At 46.4% G+C, this 16,923-nt stretch overlaps 1 protein-coding gene across 1 annotated transcript; it reads right to left on the reverse strand.

The window, feature by feature from the left end:
• Positions 1-1,796: 1,796 nt before the first annotated feature.
• LOC144128711 (tubulin beta-4 chain-like) lies at positions 1,797-16,596 on the reverse strand. The gene is made up of 7 exons (XM_077662350.1): positions 16,591-16,596; positions 14,384-14,492; positions 12,855-12,965; positions 4,405-4,649; positions 4,056-4,255; positions 2,119-2,555; positions 1,797-1,969 (listed from the first exon to the last, which is right to left on the reverse strand). The coding sequence occupies exons 1-7, from the start codon at positions 16,594-16,596 to the stop codon at positions 1,797-1,799; spliced, it is 1,281 nt and encodes a 426-aa protein (XP_077518476.1).
• Positions 16,597-16,923: the final 327 nt, after the last annotated feature.

The raw sequence follows: 16,923 nt of genomic DNA on the forward strand, positions 1-16,923 counted from the left end.
AGACGAGGGGCCTAAAGCCTCTCAAACTGTTGGAAATAAAAGTTTTACAATCCATATGCAGCCAAAATCGTGTGTTGCGGACTATACACTGCGTGCGGACTGTATACCGGATATTACGGTAAGGCGATAAAAATGAAACGAGTTCCACTCCAGTAGTGCAAGAGTTGTCACCGGATTTCGCGTTACACTGCCGCGACCTGGATGCTTTTTGACCACGAAAATCCTCGCAGTCGCCGACGGAAACAGATGGCACAGATCCTTGACAGTAACCTCGACTCGCAGACAACAATCAGTCGTAATTACACCAGCGGTAGCCCCATCGAGAAGGCTTCCCAAATATTCCGCCATGGGGGTACCAGCTGAGAAGCACTTGCCATGACATGGGCTCTACACACCGGGAATCAAATCACGAACGCCACAGCTCGCGGTCATAAAACCAAGCGGTAGTCGACGAAGTGGGAACCTATCCTGTAATGCAAACCTTCTACGGAGACATACCTGAGCCCCTCAGCGACATCAGGAAGCGCTTTCCTACCTGCCATGCAAAACATGGAAGGATCACTTAAGCTCCGCCCTAAGGGTATAACGCGGTAGCGTAATCGGTTAATTACCATATATGCAAACGGTCGTTCTCTACTTTGCATCCAAAAATACCTGGACATTCAATACCTGGGCAATCAAGAGCTTGCGATTTTTCACTCACGACACCGAAAACACGAACATCGGCACTGGATTTTCGGGTGAACGGGGCCTTTACCGCTATCACGTTAAGAGCTGGTGATGCTGACGCTAAACTGCTATAGAGACAAAGAGCTGTTTACCCCAGACCTTCGCCGGAAATGTCGCTCCCGCCTCCAACCATAGGGCTTTCAGATCACGAAAGCTCGCATGACTTCCAAAGCACCTGCCCTCCGTTTCTGTGGACACCACGCTGAGGGATTCTGAATCATTAGCGCAGAATTCAACACAGACAATGTTCGTTGAGTATTAAGGGTTGAGGGCTCCTCACAGTGGCGAATCGCCAAAGCCTTTGACGACGAACCTTTCTGCGCTGCGTCCCGGGTTAGGGCTATGCCGCTCACAGAAGGACGAGATATGGGCCTTGTGGTTCGATCGCTACAGGTTCAGCAGCCCCGAGGAGCTCGACTATCGCTGAACAATGAATTGGTCAAGCAGCCTCAAATGCTACTTGATGTCCTGTCGGCGTCTTCTCAACGTGTTTTCCTTGCCTCAAGTAGAAGAGTCTCTCAAGGAAAGTGATTCGATCGTCCTAGTATTGACGAAGATCCCGTCACTGAAATTTTTGTTAAAAATCGTAAAAATATGAGACAAAAGATGGCTAGATAATACGCCAAAAACCTCAGTCAAGTAACACTGAGAATAAGCTAAATGTATTCTCCGTAGCGATGTTCTAAAAACCGTCTCGTCTCGTATCAGTTTCGACAGCACAGAGAATTTGCCACATCATCAAACAGGAAGTATCCGAGACCAATAATAGCTCATCAAAACTTGTTTTTCTTAAGATCACCTTGCGTTCGCTCTAAAAGTGGTTCGATGAGAAGATTTTAACAGATTTTAGAGTTTCGTCAAAATGCCGAAAACGCCGGTCACACGGCTATTTACAGATGTGCGCACATTGCAATACAGTAAGGTTTAGCTGCTTTGCGTGACCATGCTTGTGACGCAGTCCGGGCCTACGACATACTAAAGTGCACAAGCACCTGGCTCAAAAACAAGGATCCATGACAAACAGACACTTTATTGTAAACCGAAAGAAAAAAAGCACTGCACAAAAACTAGGCCTCTGCCTGGGTCTTCTCGAATTCCTCCTCGTCCTCAGGGGTGGCCTCCTGGTTCTGTTGGTATTCTGACACCAGTTCGTTCAAGTTGGACTCGGCCTCGGTGAACTCAAACTCGTCCATGCCCTCTCCGGTGTACCAGTGCAGAAAGGCCTTGCGGCGGAACATAGCTGCAAAAAAATAATATATCAAGCAGGCGGGGTCACACTCCTAGAACTGTCCCCGAAAATGCGCTGTACCAGAAAATCGACAGCAATGGGTACCTACAATGAAAGCATGTGCTTTTAAGAAGCACTTTCAAATCAAACACGATGGTCACCTGTAAACTGCTCGGAGATCCGCTTGAAAAGCTCTTGAATGGCTGTGCTGTTCCCAATGAAAGTAGCAGACATCTTCAGACCTCGAGGCGGTATGTCACAGACAGCTGTCTTTACGTTGTTCGGGATCCATTCAACGAAGTAACTCGAGTCCTTGTTCTGGATGTTGAGCATCTGGTCATCGACTTCCCGCATGCTCATTCGGCCTCTGAAGACTGCAGCAACTGTCAGGTAACGACCGTGGCGGGGGTCGCAAGCAGCCATCATGTTTTTGGCATCGAACATCTGTTGCGTCAGCTCTGGCACAGTCAGAGCCCGGTACTGCTGGCAGCCGCGAGCCGTGAGTGGAGCAAAGCCAGTCATGAAGAAGTGGAGGCGAGGGAAGGGCACCATGTTAACGGCCAGCTTGCGAAGATCAGCATTCAGCTGCCCAGGAAATCTGTGAGGAATGGGATGGTGCTTGATTAGAAGCCCGCTTAATTCAAAAGGGGAGAGAGAATTTACAGAGGTATGTTGGGCGCTCTTGTTTGGGAGCAGTCAGAACAAGATTGTGGTAAGATTATAAAGCAGCTACAATAGTCAGTGGAGGCATCTTGTAGAATGTCGCGATTGTTGCCGCTGTTCGTTCAAAGCTTTTGAATATCGGGTCATCAAATTTTAAATTCAGTTCTCTTCACGCCAGTGCAGAGAACGAAGCCCAATGAAAGAACGAACTCATGGAAATTTCAGAAGTGACATAGTTTACACTTTGCCAGTCTGTTCTAGAGAACATTGAAACTGCATGCCTGTTATTTGCCTCAGCCAAATTACAACGGCGGAGAAACAAACCAGCTCCAGTAAGGTAACAAGATTTCTTCTGTTGCTGTTTCCATTCATTGGCAAAATCACAAAAAATAAAAATGGATTCTTCACATGGACACTGCTTCGTATCCAGCTTCAAAGGTTATACAAATTACTACATTAGGAGAACATCGATGGGTATTAACTTCACCAGTCTGCCGGTTGTCGTGGCACTTTAAAATTAAGTGATTGTTCTCCAGGCCCTAAAACACCATCCCCAACAATGGCAACCAGTATTCCATACTGACTGCTCAGCACGCTAATGTGGTACTCTGCTCCCAACTTCCTCAGAAAGTGCCACTATTTATCGAAGAAAAACTTCCATACCAAAACGTGGGAATGTGTATTCCCTTTTCCCGAAGAGAAAACGGGGATAACTGATTCCACTGTACGTGAGGCTTTATATGGAGGTCCTGTGCGCTAGGATTAAGGAGCTGAACGAGATAAATGTGCGCTTTATAAAGGAGAAACAGTTCAAAAAGCATTCTCCACTGACACACACCTAAATTATTTCCAAGAGATTTGAGATGTTTGCTTTTTGAACAGAGTAGTTTTTCATCATTTACAGCGCGAGGCCTTAATTTACCTTTTCGCCTCATGAGTTTCTGAGGTACAGTGGTGAAACACGGCCATTTTATTCCCAATGTGTGCAATCGCATGCCGTAGATTAGGCGCCGCTCCATTATTCCCGACGGCAGCCGCCTTCTCGTTATTGCTGCCGTTGCCAAATTCACTTTCTTTGAAGTGTTTTTCAAAGCTTCCTTGAGCAGCTGCTTGGCTGGCTATAGCAGGTGCGGTGTTTGTTAGTTTTTATGCGGACGGTGAGGGTGCTTTTATTTGCTTTCTTGCTCGTCATTGTATTTTCCTAAAATATTGCCACCACATGCACTTTATACATGGAGATTAGCTGTAGTGTATTACTCTAAATATTTTGTAAAAGACCTTGGCGACCGCAGTCTTTGCAGTGCTTGTTCCATAATGAACCGATCACTACCGTCGGAACTAAGAATTCGGCGGATGGTGTCGACCTCTTTGGGCTCTTTATGAACATGCATGAGGCGCTTAAGTGACCCCTTGAATGAAGCTGCGAAATACTTACCTCAGGCATGTGGTCACACCAGACATCGTTGCAGAAACCAAGTGGTTAAGGTCTCCGTAGGTGGGAGTCGTGAGCTTAAGCGTCCGGAAGCAGATGTCGTAGAGTGCTTCGTTGTCGATGCAGTAGGTCTCGTCGGTGTTCTCCACAAGCTGATGCACTGACAAAGTAGCATTGTAGGGCTCGACGACAGTGTCCGAAACCTAGTGGTAGCCGCAGGAAGAGAATGAGAACTTTGTGCATAACGACTAATCAAAATTCAAGGAAGACGCCTTATAAAGCAAGACCAAAATGTCATGTTTGATTTGCTTCAAAGATGCTGAAGTTGGCTCCTGCAGATAATGTCACACACCTTTGGAGAGGGCACTACACTGTAGGTGTTCATGATGCGATCGGGGTACTCTTCACGGATCTTCGAGAAGAGCAGTGTGCCCATGCCAGATCCAGTACCACCGCCCAGGGAGTGGGTCAGCTGGAATCCCTGCAGGCAGTCACAGGATTCCGCTTCCTTGCGCACAACGTCGAGCACCGAGTCCCCCAGTTCAGCACCCTCGGTGTAGTGGCCCTTGGCCCAATTGTTGCCAGCGCCACTCTGACCTGAAGGGGCGGGCTGTGAAAGGCGTATACTTGCACAAACTGTATCCTGAAGAAAATCAGTACTGGAATATGCAATAAAGGAAAGCCACTCAGAGACAGAGAACTCCTCGAGGCACTCCTTGTAAAAATAGAGGGTGATGGCTGCGTTGTGAGTAGACGCATGGCCTGGACAAGATTATCATTCGTCATCATTTGCAAAACGCGGCACCTACAAAGCCATAACCTTCATCGCCTTCTCGGTGTGGCGGAGATCTCGGAAGGTTATTTTGAAATAAGAGATGCTTTTCGGGATTTGATAAAAGAAATTAATGTTGTCGCACGAAGGGGTAGCATATATGTAGGGGACCACGAGATTCCGATTCGCATCTGTCTAGGGTCAGATTTGAAATTTTTGCTTGTTGTTCAGGGTCTTCAGTCTGCTGCATCACACTATCCTTGTCCATTTTGTCGAGCAAACCCACAGACAAGGTGCTCAGTTCTGACAAGTAACAGGAGCTTTAATGAGCCTCCTTTGATCCGCACTCTTGAGAACATCAAAGCTGATTGCTGCGCAGAGGCGAACGGGATGAAAAACGTGCCATTGTTTAACTTCGACTCTGATTAAATAATTCCTGATGTATTGCACATGAAGTTAAGTATAGTTAACCGCCTTGTAGATGGATTGCTTTCAGAAGCAGAAGACAGATTACCGTGAAAAAGTCCGCAACCCACGTTGCATGACCATACACGTTCATTACATCGTTGACGCCGTAAATAACTGCGGGATTAAATTTCACGTCTGGGAAGCCAATGAAGGAAACAAGGGAAAAACATTCACGTCGGTATCGGGGGGCGATTGTGAGCGCCTGCTAAAGGCTTTGCCTGAAAAACTGGCCGGGAAATTGCACCCTCATACAGAGGAAAAAACTTTGCTCCTTTGAAAGCTTATGCGGAAAATTTTGTACCACCTGGAAATTGATGTTGAAGGTCGCAGCATAGAAAGAGAAACCTCACAATTCTTTCACACGTTCTTAGAATTAGGAGCCCAAGGTTGCAAAGCCTATGGTGGCGATAGAGTTAAGCCATACATTCATATTCTCGCGCACCACGCTTCCGCAAAGCACGAAAGGTTCAAGTGCCAAGGGTTAGAGGAAAAAAACGACGTGCTAAAGCATCTACACCATGAGAAGTCTAACATGTGGAATGCACCCGCTGACGCTCTGAAGCTGGCGAAAAGGCTTGAAGTGAGCGAGAATATCAGACTAAGCCGTGCATATAAAAAGCGGGACCAAGAGTATTGGTTTGAGGGACTTATTCAAGAGACACGGGCGAAGAGGCTACGCTGTGCAGATGAAAAAGTGAGCGAAGGAAACTGTCTACAAAATGTGGACGACATGGATGAAGGAGAATTGCGCACGGAGCTTCGGGCTATGGGAATGTCGACGAAAGTCAAATCAAAAGAAAAACTTCGCAACCTTGTAAGGAAAGAAAGAGAAAAGCAATGATTGTAGCCATAGGAGGAGATAACAGTTATGTGGTGAGATGTGCCTTTTAGTTTTGCGTGTTTCCTCCTATATTTATAGTGCTGTGTTGTACCTCTAGTTTAGAAAGTGCATCACTGCTTGAAGATGAAGAGTACTGTTCCTGATGCCTTATGTGACCTGCTTCTAAAGGAGTGTTCGGTGTGTACTAAAAATAGTGTATTTGTATTATGTGACTGTTGACCTGCCATATATGCCCTGAGCAATTTTTTGGTGTAATATAAATGTGATATGTGTGTTTTGTAAGTATTGCAGTTGTCACTTTTAAAATGATATGTTGGCTTGTCTTTTGCGTAAGAAAATTCTTTTATGTAAACAAACCATGGATAACCGATTTATAACGCAATCAGTACAGCTAGAAAAAGTACTTAGGGGGGGGGGGGTGCTTTGAAAATGAACATGCACACACGCCTTTAAGTTCTGGGGGGCAGTAGGAAAAAATTTTGCAGCGAATTTAAGAAAACTGATTGGTCGTATCGGGCGTAGATCATATGATACTGGCATCAAGTGCACAATGCGCACAAACAGGCTCGAGAAAAGTGACGACAGCAGTACTACGCACATTCAATGCCATCATTTATGTTCATTTGTATGTCCTTCTTTGCTGACACATTTTGTTTGGCAACCGATTAAAAGTTTGCCTTGTTCTTTATTCTTTTCGCAAAGTATTGCTTCTTTTGTATGCCATGTTACTGTGAAGTGTGTTTAGTTATATTCATATTCATTACGTTCGGAGTGCATCGTTCTGGTTGTACATGTAACATGAACACAAGGTAATGACGCTTTGTGATTCTGACTGTTCACATTTTGTTTCCAAATGTTGTATAAAAAGTGTATAATAATATATTTTATGTCGGCAATATAGCCCCTGTCCTTGCCTTTTTGCGGGGAAGTTATAACCCCTTCCGCACCAGCTATCAGATATTGTGACAAGTGCAAGTTTATTGACAGCGACGCAGTGAAAATAGACCTATTACATTTGCTCGATTTCCTCCCCAAGGGTGCATAGGAGAAAAGAAATATAACCTCCAGTGCTTCGAATATTACTGTAAACGTAACAGATCACTTCCCATGAGTGTTATCGTTACGAAGGCTTCCCCTTCATTCATGGTAATTTGCTGACATTGTGCTTTCCCCTACGTGCTATAGACATCCCCGCCTGCTATAATGACATCCCCGCCTATTTGATATTCTCATTACTTTGTAATATAGAATGCAATTATTTTAGAGTCTGGTTATTTTTGTTGCGCTGTACCTCTCTATTACAATTGTATTTGGTTTGATTTACCAAACGCTGCTGCTTCCAAAGTAAGCGATAGTATTGTTCAGTGCAGTATAATTAGTTTTTCACCTGACCACGGAAATCAAAGCTGCTGCAGGCAGAGTAACCTGGGAACTGGGAAAAGCTACAATGAAATTATACAAATTAGCTCCATTACAGGCTATGAGGGACAGCGCACTGGAGCGCTTCGAACTAATTCGACCCCCCGGGGGTAAACAGCCGCAGCGTTGTTGCATTTCGCGTACGCTGAAATGTGGGCATAGCGGCTGGGTCCTGACCGGCCTTACATCACCCGGCACCCTGTGCAAGACTTTGCCACCCCCCAACCGCCCACCCCTCTCCCTCTCTTTGAATGTATTTGTGGGGGTGTTTCTCTTGATTTTTATTGGCCGTCCTAACGGGGGGCACTTCTAGTTTTCATTCTTTTAACAGTCTCAATGTAGTATTTGTACTGGCGTGGGCAGGACACTTAGTTGTTTTTTATTTTTCTTCCCCCTCTAATTTATACCCCTTGACATCCTGTGATCTTGCTGTTGGCGGTCAATTTTTTAGACGTTTTCATAGCATTTTGAAGAAGATGAATCTTAAAAGCATGCTGCTTGCGATAACGCAACTCATCTATTATACTGGTGAAAAAGAAAACTTTATTGCTTAAAATGATTACAGCCCAGCCTCAAAGGACAGATGGAAACGTTCTTCAAAGGAGGCTGTCAAGACAGTTGCTTCAGACGATTGATATGACATCGCGACTAACCCTGTTAATCCGTGGTTAACCCTCTTGCACCTGGCGGCCCCTTGCGATGTCACTCTGGGAGGTGCGGGAGAATTAAATGCGATATCATGACAATCGGCCGACGAAGCAGCGTAGCAGCGACTGCCAGCGTCGCAAATTGCGACAGCCACCATATTTACCATTTATATATACCGTTATGAAATGCTTCCTTGATGACGTCCATGTAAAAGTGCTTTTTCGTAGCCCAGAAGTGGACACAATTAAATTCACCAATTTGTTTGCAAAAATGGAAAAAAGTTGGCGGTATCTCGCGGTATCTTTAAAAGCGAAGTTTCGTACCTCAAAAGCGAAGCCTCACTTTTTCAGTTGTGTTACACATGATGGATCCCGGCAATACATCATGCATGCATATTACAGAAGTCAGAATGAAAGAACAGAAAAAAAAGTCGCCAATAGCTGCAGCAATAAAAGTATTAATAATGATCATGCGTGAAATTTTTCATTCATACATTCATACTAATATATTTTCTATAGAAACGAGCACATTTATTAAAATTAGTTGACCAAAACAAAAGGTTCTGAACCAAGGTTAGAACTCTAAGTGCAAACTCGAGTCACCATATTCGGACAACGCTAGAGTCACAAATTTGAAAGCATTACAGGTGAACGTGACAGTAACAACCTGAACGTCTATCTAGACGCTATTTGCTTATAGACTCCAAATTTTGTGTTCTGCCCGAAAACAGCTGAACAGCTTCAGAATGTATCTGAGTAAAGCTATATCAAATTTTCTTAAATAAGTATTAAAAGAATAAACTTAAACATTTATATCCGCGAATACTTTTTAATGTCGGCCGTTTGAATGCCGCTATGCTCCTTAAAAGCAACAATAGCTAAAATTCAGGCGAGCTAGCCCTCATACCCTAATATATCATGATCACACGCCCCAATAAACTTTTTAGATAATAGCAAAGGGCTGACAATTTGCAAAGTTGCTCCACGACAAGCATATATGAACAGCCGCGAATATTTTATGTAGCTGCGTTAATGCATGGTCATCGTAACAACTTTCTTTATTTAAAGCTCCGGTCGAGACACTGGGTTCGAGCTCTGACATGTGTTCTTGTCTGCAAGGCAAAAGTCACCCGATAAAAAGGTAAGCGTCGAATTGGACGTAACTTCAGCAGTCCGAACCACTTCTGCAGCGTAGCTCGGTGCCGGGCGCCATCTTTCATATTTTAGGCAATATCACGTTTCAATTAAAAGGCCTCAGGAAGCTTCTTGATCAAAGCTATGCCAGATCGTTTCACACCATTTTAAACACCATATATTTTGGTACCTAAAACCGGGAAGCATTTTCGATATCTATCTGTGTTACGGTGCTATACAGTTTCAAAGTCTGGAAAAATGCCAAAACTTTGGCCCCCTCCCGTAGGCAGCATCGTATAATATTCAAACGCGCTGGGAAGCTCGTGTATTATTAGCACAGGACAGAAACTTCGGCACATTCCTCAGCTAAGTGTATATTATACAAATCCCCGAAGCATTTTTGTAGGTGATTTTGTTCACGTTTTACGATTTTTTTTGTACCCCTTCCCATTCAGTTACGCTCCCTGTTGCCGCCACTGCCGGTAGATGGCACAAGTAGTAGATGTCCCAGAAAGCTGGGCATGAAAGAAAGCCATGCCCTGGGCGGAAAAAACAATACTTATGCTGCGTGGTGCAGGTAGCGAGAAGAGAGATAAACAACGCTCAACACAGTTGAAGTTAACAGCTTGCGGAAGTTCCCGATAATGCGACGGGTGAAAGAAGTTGAAAATATATGTTCACGTCTGCAAACAATGCAACAAGTCATGGCTCGCATTGTACTCGGCTACAGAACACAATCTCTCCAGCGAGTCCCTACGTAAAACGGGTGACAAATGACATGAACACAGGGGAGGGAGAACCGCCAGCTGTGCTCATTTCCTGTGTTATATCTGTCTGTAATAATTTGTTTTAAGCCGGATTGTCCCCGCAGACGGCCGCCTCCCTTTTTTGTGTAATGCGCCACCTATGCGTTTTGCTGAGTGATGTGATGTTGTGTCAAAGGCGGATGGAATTTTTTTGTAGCGAGAGCTACGCTAGGCTATAGCCAGCGGCCCATTTCGGGTAAGCGTGTCTAGTCACTGCTGCGCATGAGCCACTAGTTGCCCCGAGCCGTAGGTGTTCCGCCGCTGCGTCGCGCCACACCTTTCCTTAAAATCGATTTTCAAGTTTTCTTTTTTCTTGTTTCCATCCCGCCTTTATCCATTCGATCTAGTGTCCATCGAGACATATGAGACAGTTGCTGCTCCATTTCCTTTCGTCAAAACAAAAAAAATGAGCCGCCGGCGCTCATTTGGTGCATTGGTGTTGACAACGTAGAGACCGCTCATTTTTACGAAATTGAAAGGCGCACACCTGGCTACCTGGGTCAGTGGACACCTCACTTTCGCTTTCGTGTAACGTGGCGTTGGCATGCAACTGCAAAAAATTAATGTGGATTAGCTCAGTTAATCTAGGGAATACAAAGCGAAAGGTGTCGGCGTTCACTGTGTTATTGGCGTTGACAATGTTCTAGACGACGATGGAGTTGTACAAAGGAAGGGCGCATAACTGGCTGCCTGAATATGCAGACGCCTCATTCGTGATTTGATGCACGTGGCAGTGGTGGGAGAAAGATGTGGCCTGAATGCAATAGCGCTGACAGCGTTGTGGCTGACATGCGGCACTGCAGCAATAGCTAGGCCGCTGCGTTCGTTTGCTGATCAAGATCTCGCGATCAACCATTAACTGCGTGCCACCTCCCAGGGTGGCAGGGAGGGCGCGCTGCCTATCCAGTGTGGGGAACGCAATCAAAGCAGTCTTTTGCAGTTGGAAACCAGCGCCACGTGCATGAAAGCGAGATTTAGGTCTCCACTGACCCACGGAGCCGGTTGTGCGCCGCGTTGGCTCAGTGGTTAGGGCGCTCGGCTACTGATCCGGAGTTCCCGGGTTCGAACCCGACCGCGGCGGCTGCATTTTTATGGTGGAAAAACGCTAAGGCGCCCGCATCTTGTGCCATGTCAGTGCACGTGAAAGATCCCCAAGTGGTCGAAATTATTCCGGAGCCCTCCACTACGGCACCTCTTCTTTCACTCCCTCGTTTATCCCTTCCCTTACGACTCGGTTCAGGTGTCCAACGATATACGGGACAGATACTGCGCAATTTCCTTTCCCCAAAAACCAATTATTACATTAATTATTACGTCTATACTTTCGTGAAAATGAGCGGCCTTTTCAAAGTTGTCAACGCCAATGAACTATGAACACCGTCGGCTGACTAGTTTTGTTTGGTATTTGAGGAAAGGAAATGACACAGTAACCGTCTCACATATATGGGTGGACACCCGAACCGCGCCGTAAAGGAAGCGATAAAGGAGGGAGGGAAAGAAAAAAGAGAAAACTGAAAATTGAAAGTTGGATTTTGAGGAAAGGCGTGGCGCTGCGCAGCGGCGGACACCTGTGGCTCGATGCTACTAGTGGCTCATGCTCAGTAGTGACTAGGGAACGAGAAAGAAATATGCGCGGTGAGCCGCACGTTGTGACGTTATGTGCTTCCTCGGAGCACCGTCACGGCGAAATCCCAAGTTTGCGGCCAGTAAAGCCTTCACTTTAAAACCCCATTTGATTGCCTTCCGCACTTTTGATATGCAGCGCGTTCACCCTGCCTCTGTGGCAGGTTGCAGTTGATGATCGCGAGAGGTTGATCACCCAATGAACGCTGCGGCCTATTACTGCAGTGCCGCGTGTCTACCACTAAGTTATCAGTGCTAATGTATGCAGAAACCCGCCGCGATGACTCAGGGGTTAGGGCGCTCAGCTACTGCTCCGGAGTTCCCGGGTTCGAACCCAACCGTGGCGGCTGCGTTTTTACTGAGGCAAAACGCTAAGGAGCCCGTAGGTTGTGCGATTTCAGTGCACGTTAAAGATCCCCAGGTGGTCGACATTATTCCGGAGCCATTCACTACGGCACCTCTTTCTTCCTTCTTCACTCCCACCCTTATCCCTTCCCTTACAGCGCGGTTCAGGTGTCCAACGATATATGAGACAGATACTGCGCCGTTTCCTTTCCCCAAAAACCAATTATTATTAATGTATGCAGCCCACATGTCTTCACCATCGTCACGTACCTAGAAGAGCGAGTGAAGCGTCCACTGACCCGGGGAGCCAGTTTACGCACTTCCTTAAGCGTCTAGAACGGTGTCCACGTCAATGAACACATTGAACGCCGACAGCTTTTGCCTTGTATATCCTCTATTCCAATTCATTTTATTTTCGAAATGGCCCATGTATTCCCTCTCTCGTAATAAGCTCTTTTCACGGCGCACTACATTCTTGATGAACCACCAAGCTTGCGTCTCAATCTTGGCGGCCTAGGTTTCGCAAGGAACTGATGAGAATGTCCATAGATCAAACTTGAAGTATTTGATTGCGTGGCTGTATTAAACTGACTGCCACTCGGACTGGATTATACTGAACGAGGATTCGCTGTGCGTACAGAGATGTGGGTACAAATTTAGCCAGTTGTGCGCTTTAAAGATTAGTCTATACTGTGCGCTCTTGTGGGTGTGATTATGTACAAGGTTTTAAGCCGAGAAGCCCCTTACCGAACACAAAGTTATCCGGCCGGAAGAGTCGTCCATACGGTCCCGAGCGGACGGCGTCCACGGCTCCCGGCTCCAAGTCAACCAGGATGGCCCGAGGCACGTATTTACCTCCTCAAACAAAAAACAAATATCACTTAGCGGCAACAAAGATACCGTGTAGTTATTACAAGTACCTGCGTCACAACAAAGCCAGTTAAAGAAATGAAAATGGAGCGCGCCAACTGTAGGTGTCATAGCAAATAAAAGCGGCACTACTAGGTCTTTGCGCCACCTCCCGGCCTTCAAACAGGAGATCCAGTTATATTTAATAATAAAATATTTAAATATCTTTCAGCAGAAAAACAGAAGGTGAAATGTTGATAGATAAATTGAGGTGGATCAAAATGATGTCACTAAATTAACGTCCCGTTGCGACTCCTGTTTCGCTTCTGTTTCGTATTACTAAACTTACGGTGTCCTATATGGGATTAACATTCCGAATACTGTACATGGGCTGTCATCAACGCAGTAGTGCCGGCCTCTGGATAAATTTGCACCACCTCGGGTTACTTTACGCGCAATAAGATCGCTGAACACACGGCTCTTTATGATCTCGCCTCCATAGAAATGCGTCCGCCGAATCACGGATGTCATGATCGAGCCCCTTCCAAATGAAGCACAGCGGCGGTATTAGCAAACATAGAGGTAAAAACTCCTTACAAACTCACTGCAGCAAGAGGAAACGTAGTAGAGGGGAGACGTACTATGTCCTCGTCAAACCTGACGAGGAAATTCAGAACCCGGGTTCGAACCAGACCGCGGCGGCTGCGTTTTTATGGAGGAAAAACTCTAAGGTGCCCGTGTGCTTTTCGATGTCAGCGCACGTTAAAGATCCCCAGGTGGTCGAAATTATTCTGGAGCCCTCCACTACGGCACCTCTCTCTTCCTTTCTTCCTTCACTCCCACCGTTATCCCTTCCCTTGCGGCGCGGTTCAAGTGTCCGCCGATATATGAGACCGACACTGCGCCATTTCCTTCCCCCAAAACCAATTATTATTATTATTAAAAACTCAATCGCGTTGTGAACATTCATTGCCTATGAGAAAAAAGCCTTTGGCCAAGAACCTTCAAGCTAATCCCTGCGGGACTTGTGGCAATGCAACCTGAAAACCTGCTATGGCCTAACATAACATGCCGCAAACAGAAGAGGTCACTAGACATTGCACTTTGACCTAACTAGATTTGCGCGATCGGTTGTAGAATTTAAAGCCTGAAGAGCAAAGGCCTGCCGTTGAAGAAGCTCTATTGACAGGCCAGATATCAGCTTAACAGCACAAACAACGCTATTAAGGCAGGACCGAGAATAAGGGACAACCATACACACAGCGTTCGGTTTTGTCTTTCGCTTGCTGTTTCTGTTGAAGTCATGGGCCAAACGGCCCGGCAAATTTCCGTAATGCTTAGCAGTGCGAAACAGCCGCAAGGCAACATCAACTCGACGGGGAAGCTTCAGTGTGAAATTATCAACCGAAATACAGCCAGACGCGTACCGGAGGCCTCATTGTAGTAGACATTGATGCGCTCCAACTGGAGGTCCGAATCGCCATGGTACGCCCCGCTTGGATCGATGCCATGCTCATCGGAAATCACCTCCCAAAACTGCAGACGGGAAAAGATTTCAGTAATCAGAGTGGCGTCACATCGCGCAGTGGCGGCAGTCAAAGCATATTTAGAGGCTGTAATTCACAGCGAAAGCAACATAACTGCTACAGTTCCACTTGTCAACTGGTTTTTGTAGTCAACTCGTCAACTGCCATCGATTCTCACCCGCCATGTGTCTTGCTGATGGCGGAAACCCGGCAGGGCCTAAGATCACTTGAGGCTTTTGAATTGCATCATACGCGAAAACTAGGTCGTGCGAAAAAAAGTAGTGCCGCAGCCTGTTCCTGCCATGGTATATGCGTTTCAGATGTTATATATAAGGCCTTCAGTTCACGTACACGGTGCCGTGTAAAGGATATGCGCCGTACAACGCGAACTATTTTTCGTTTCGCAAAGCTTCCGGCACAACGGGGTTCTCTCAACAGGCTGCAGGGGCAAACTCGGCCTCTTCTACTTTCTTTTTTCGGTGCTCGAAATTGGTTTCGCTCGAAAGAACTAACGTGCATTCTGCAGCATATTTTTTTAACTTTTCTAACCTTTCGATTTGTGCGCGTGCGGTCGGGTCTAAAGTTTGAATGTTACCGACCGATTGGAAAACTTTATTTTATCTTCATCATCAGCAGCAGCAGCCTGACTGTAGCCCCAAGAGGTTAGAGACCTGAGTCCAGGGCCTCATTATCTGTTCCAATCGGGGTTGCCTGGTCGATCAGTCTGCGCTGGTCATCCTGGTTTGTGCTCTCGAAACAGTGGCTTCCCATTGGGAGGAAGGGGTTGGGTGTGGGTATGAGAGGTTGGGTTGGGGGTTTGGGTGGGTCACTATTATCATCGTCGTCATCAGCCCGACTACGCTCACTGCAGGAGAAAGGCTTCTCCCATGGCTCTCCAATTATTCCTGTCCTTTGCCACCTGCGCCCACCTTATGCCTGCAAACCTCTTAATCTCATCCGCCCACCTAACCTTCTGCGAAACGCTGCCAGGTTCAGATTGGGTGGCTATGTGCCAATATATGCCTGGTGAACAGCAAGCTATTAACACAGACAATTTGCGCAGAAATTGTTCATCCGGGCAGTGATTTTACTAGGTACATGATCGATACTTTTGATGGATCATGGAATTCTTTAGTAAATGTGGATTCACAATACGGGCCTCTTGCCGTTCCTTGGTCCGGGTTGCGTTCTGCTTTCGGTGCGTTAGGTATGCACACTGCCCGCGGACAATTGTCTGATGTTGGTGAACGTAGCACGGCGACAGGCCGTGCGTATGCCTAATCCACTTACAGCCGCTTGCTCCGACCTCCAGCATCACAGGTGCTGATAACAGGGTTAGACACGCGCATCACATTTCACTGTGCGACGTTCACCAACATGGCAGCCAAGGATCCGGGGTCCGCCGTCAGAAAAAAGGATATCGGAATTTCTGCTGGAACCCCTGGTGCGCAGATAACCGGGGCCAATGTACCCTGTCAAATCCCCCACCGTGGGTACGTACCATTCAACCAGAGGCCAAAATCATCATCATTATCATCATCAACAACAACCGGGGCCAGGCCAGATACGAGCCAGGCGCGAACTTTACGAACTGAAAGTAGAACGTCACGCAAAGCTTGTTTCGCGACACAAAAATTGGTCTCAAGATTTTATTTTTTTAATTGTCGAGTTTAACATCTCGAACCGACACATAGGGTATGAGGAACACCGTAGTGGAGGGCTGCAGAATAATTTAGCCAAAATGGGGATCTTTAACATGCGCCACTTGTGGCTGCAGCGCACGGGTATTTTTGTATTACGCCTCCATCGAAATATGGCCGCCGCGGCAGGAATCGAACTGGCGACCTTGGTATCAGCAGACGACCGCCAAAGGCACTGCGGCGTCTCCTATATGGGGTTCATTGTGTAAACAGACCTTAACATAATGTCAGAGGAGTAAAATTGGAGCCTTCCTCAATAGCCATGGATATCCGCATACCAAGTGTACAAGATTAAGCGAAAAATGGTTGCATTTGCGCCTTCCGCGTGCTGTGCATCAAAACAGGTTTTAAAATAACTTCCTGTGAATTAAACATCAGGCCCCAACAGCAATACAGACAATCCCTTACCAGCATTTGTAACGGTGGCAAGCTGAGTGCGATTTGGTATGGGCCTCCTTACGCTTGAAATTGTTCATTAACTGGATTAAATATGCTGAGGATTTTTTTGTGAGAACATGACTGTGACCCCTATCTCGCGAAATTCAGTACATACAATTTTAACAGCTTTTCAGAGTATGTTGCACAGCTTGCGCGTTGCTTCCCGCGTTAAGGCTTCCAAGATGCCCGCAGCATCGAGCAGGCTTTTCCATTACGCTCGTTCAACCAGGATCAGTTGTAACGATACTCACGCATTGTAAAAACGAAGTGAGTACACAAAAAGAGACGCGACTACAGTGAGGA

The sequence above is a fragment of the Amblyomma americanum genome, chromosome 1 (assembly GCF_052857255.1).
Source record: "Amblyomma americanum isolate KBUSLIRL-KWMA chromosome 1, ASM5285725v1, whole genome shotgun sequence".
Taxonomy (NCBI): domain Eukaryota; kingdom Metazoa; phylum Arthropoda; class Arachnida; order Ixodida; family Ixodidae; genus Amblyomma; species Amblyomma americanum.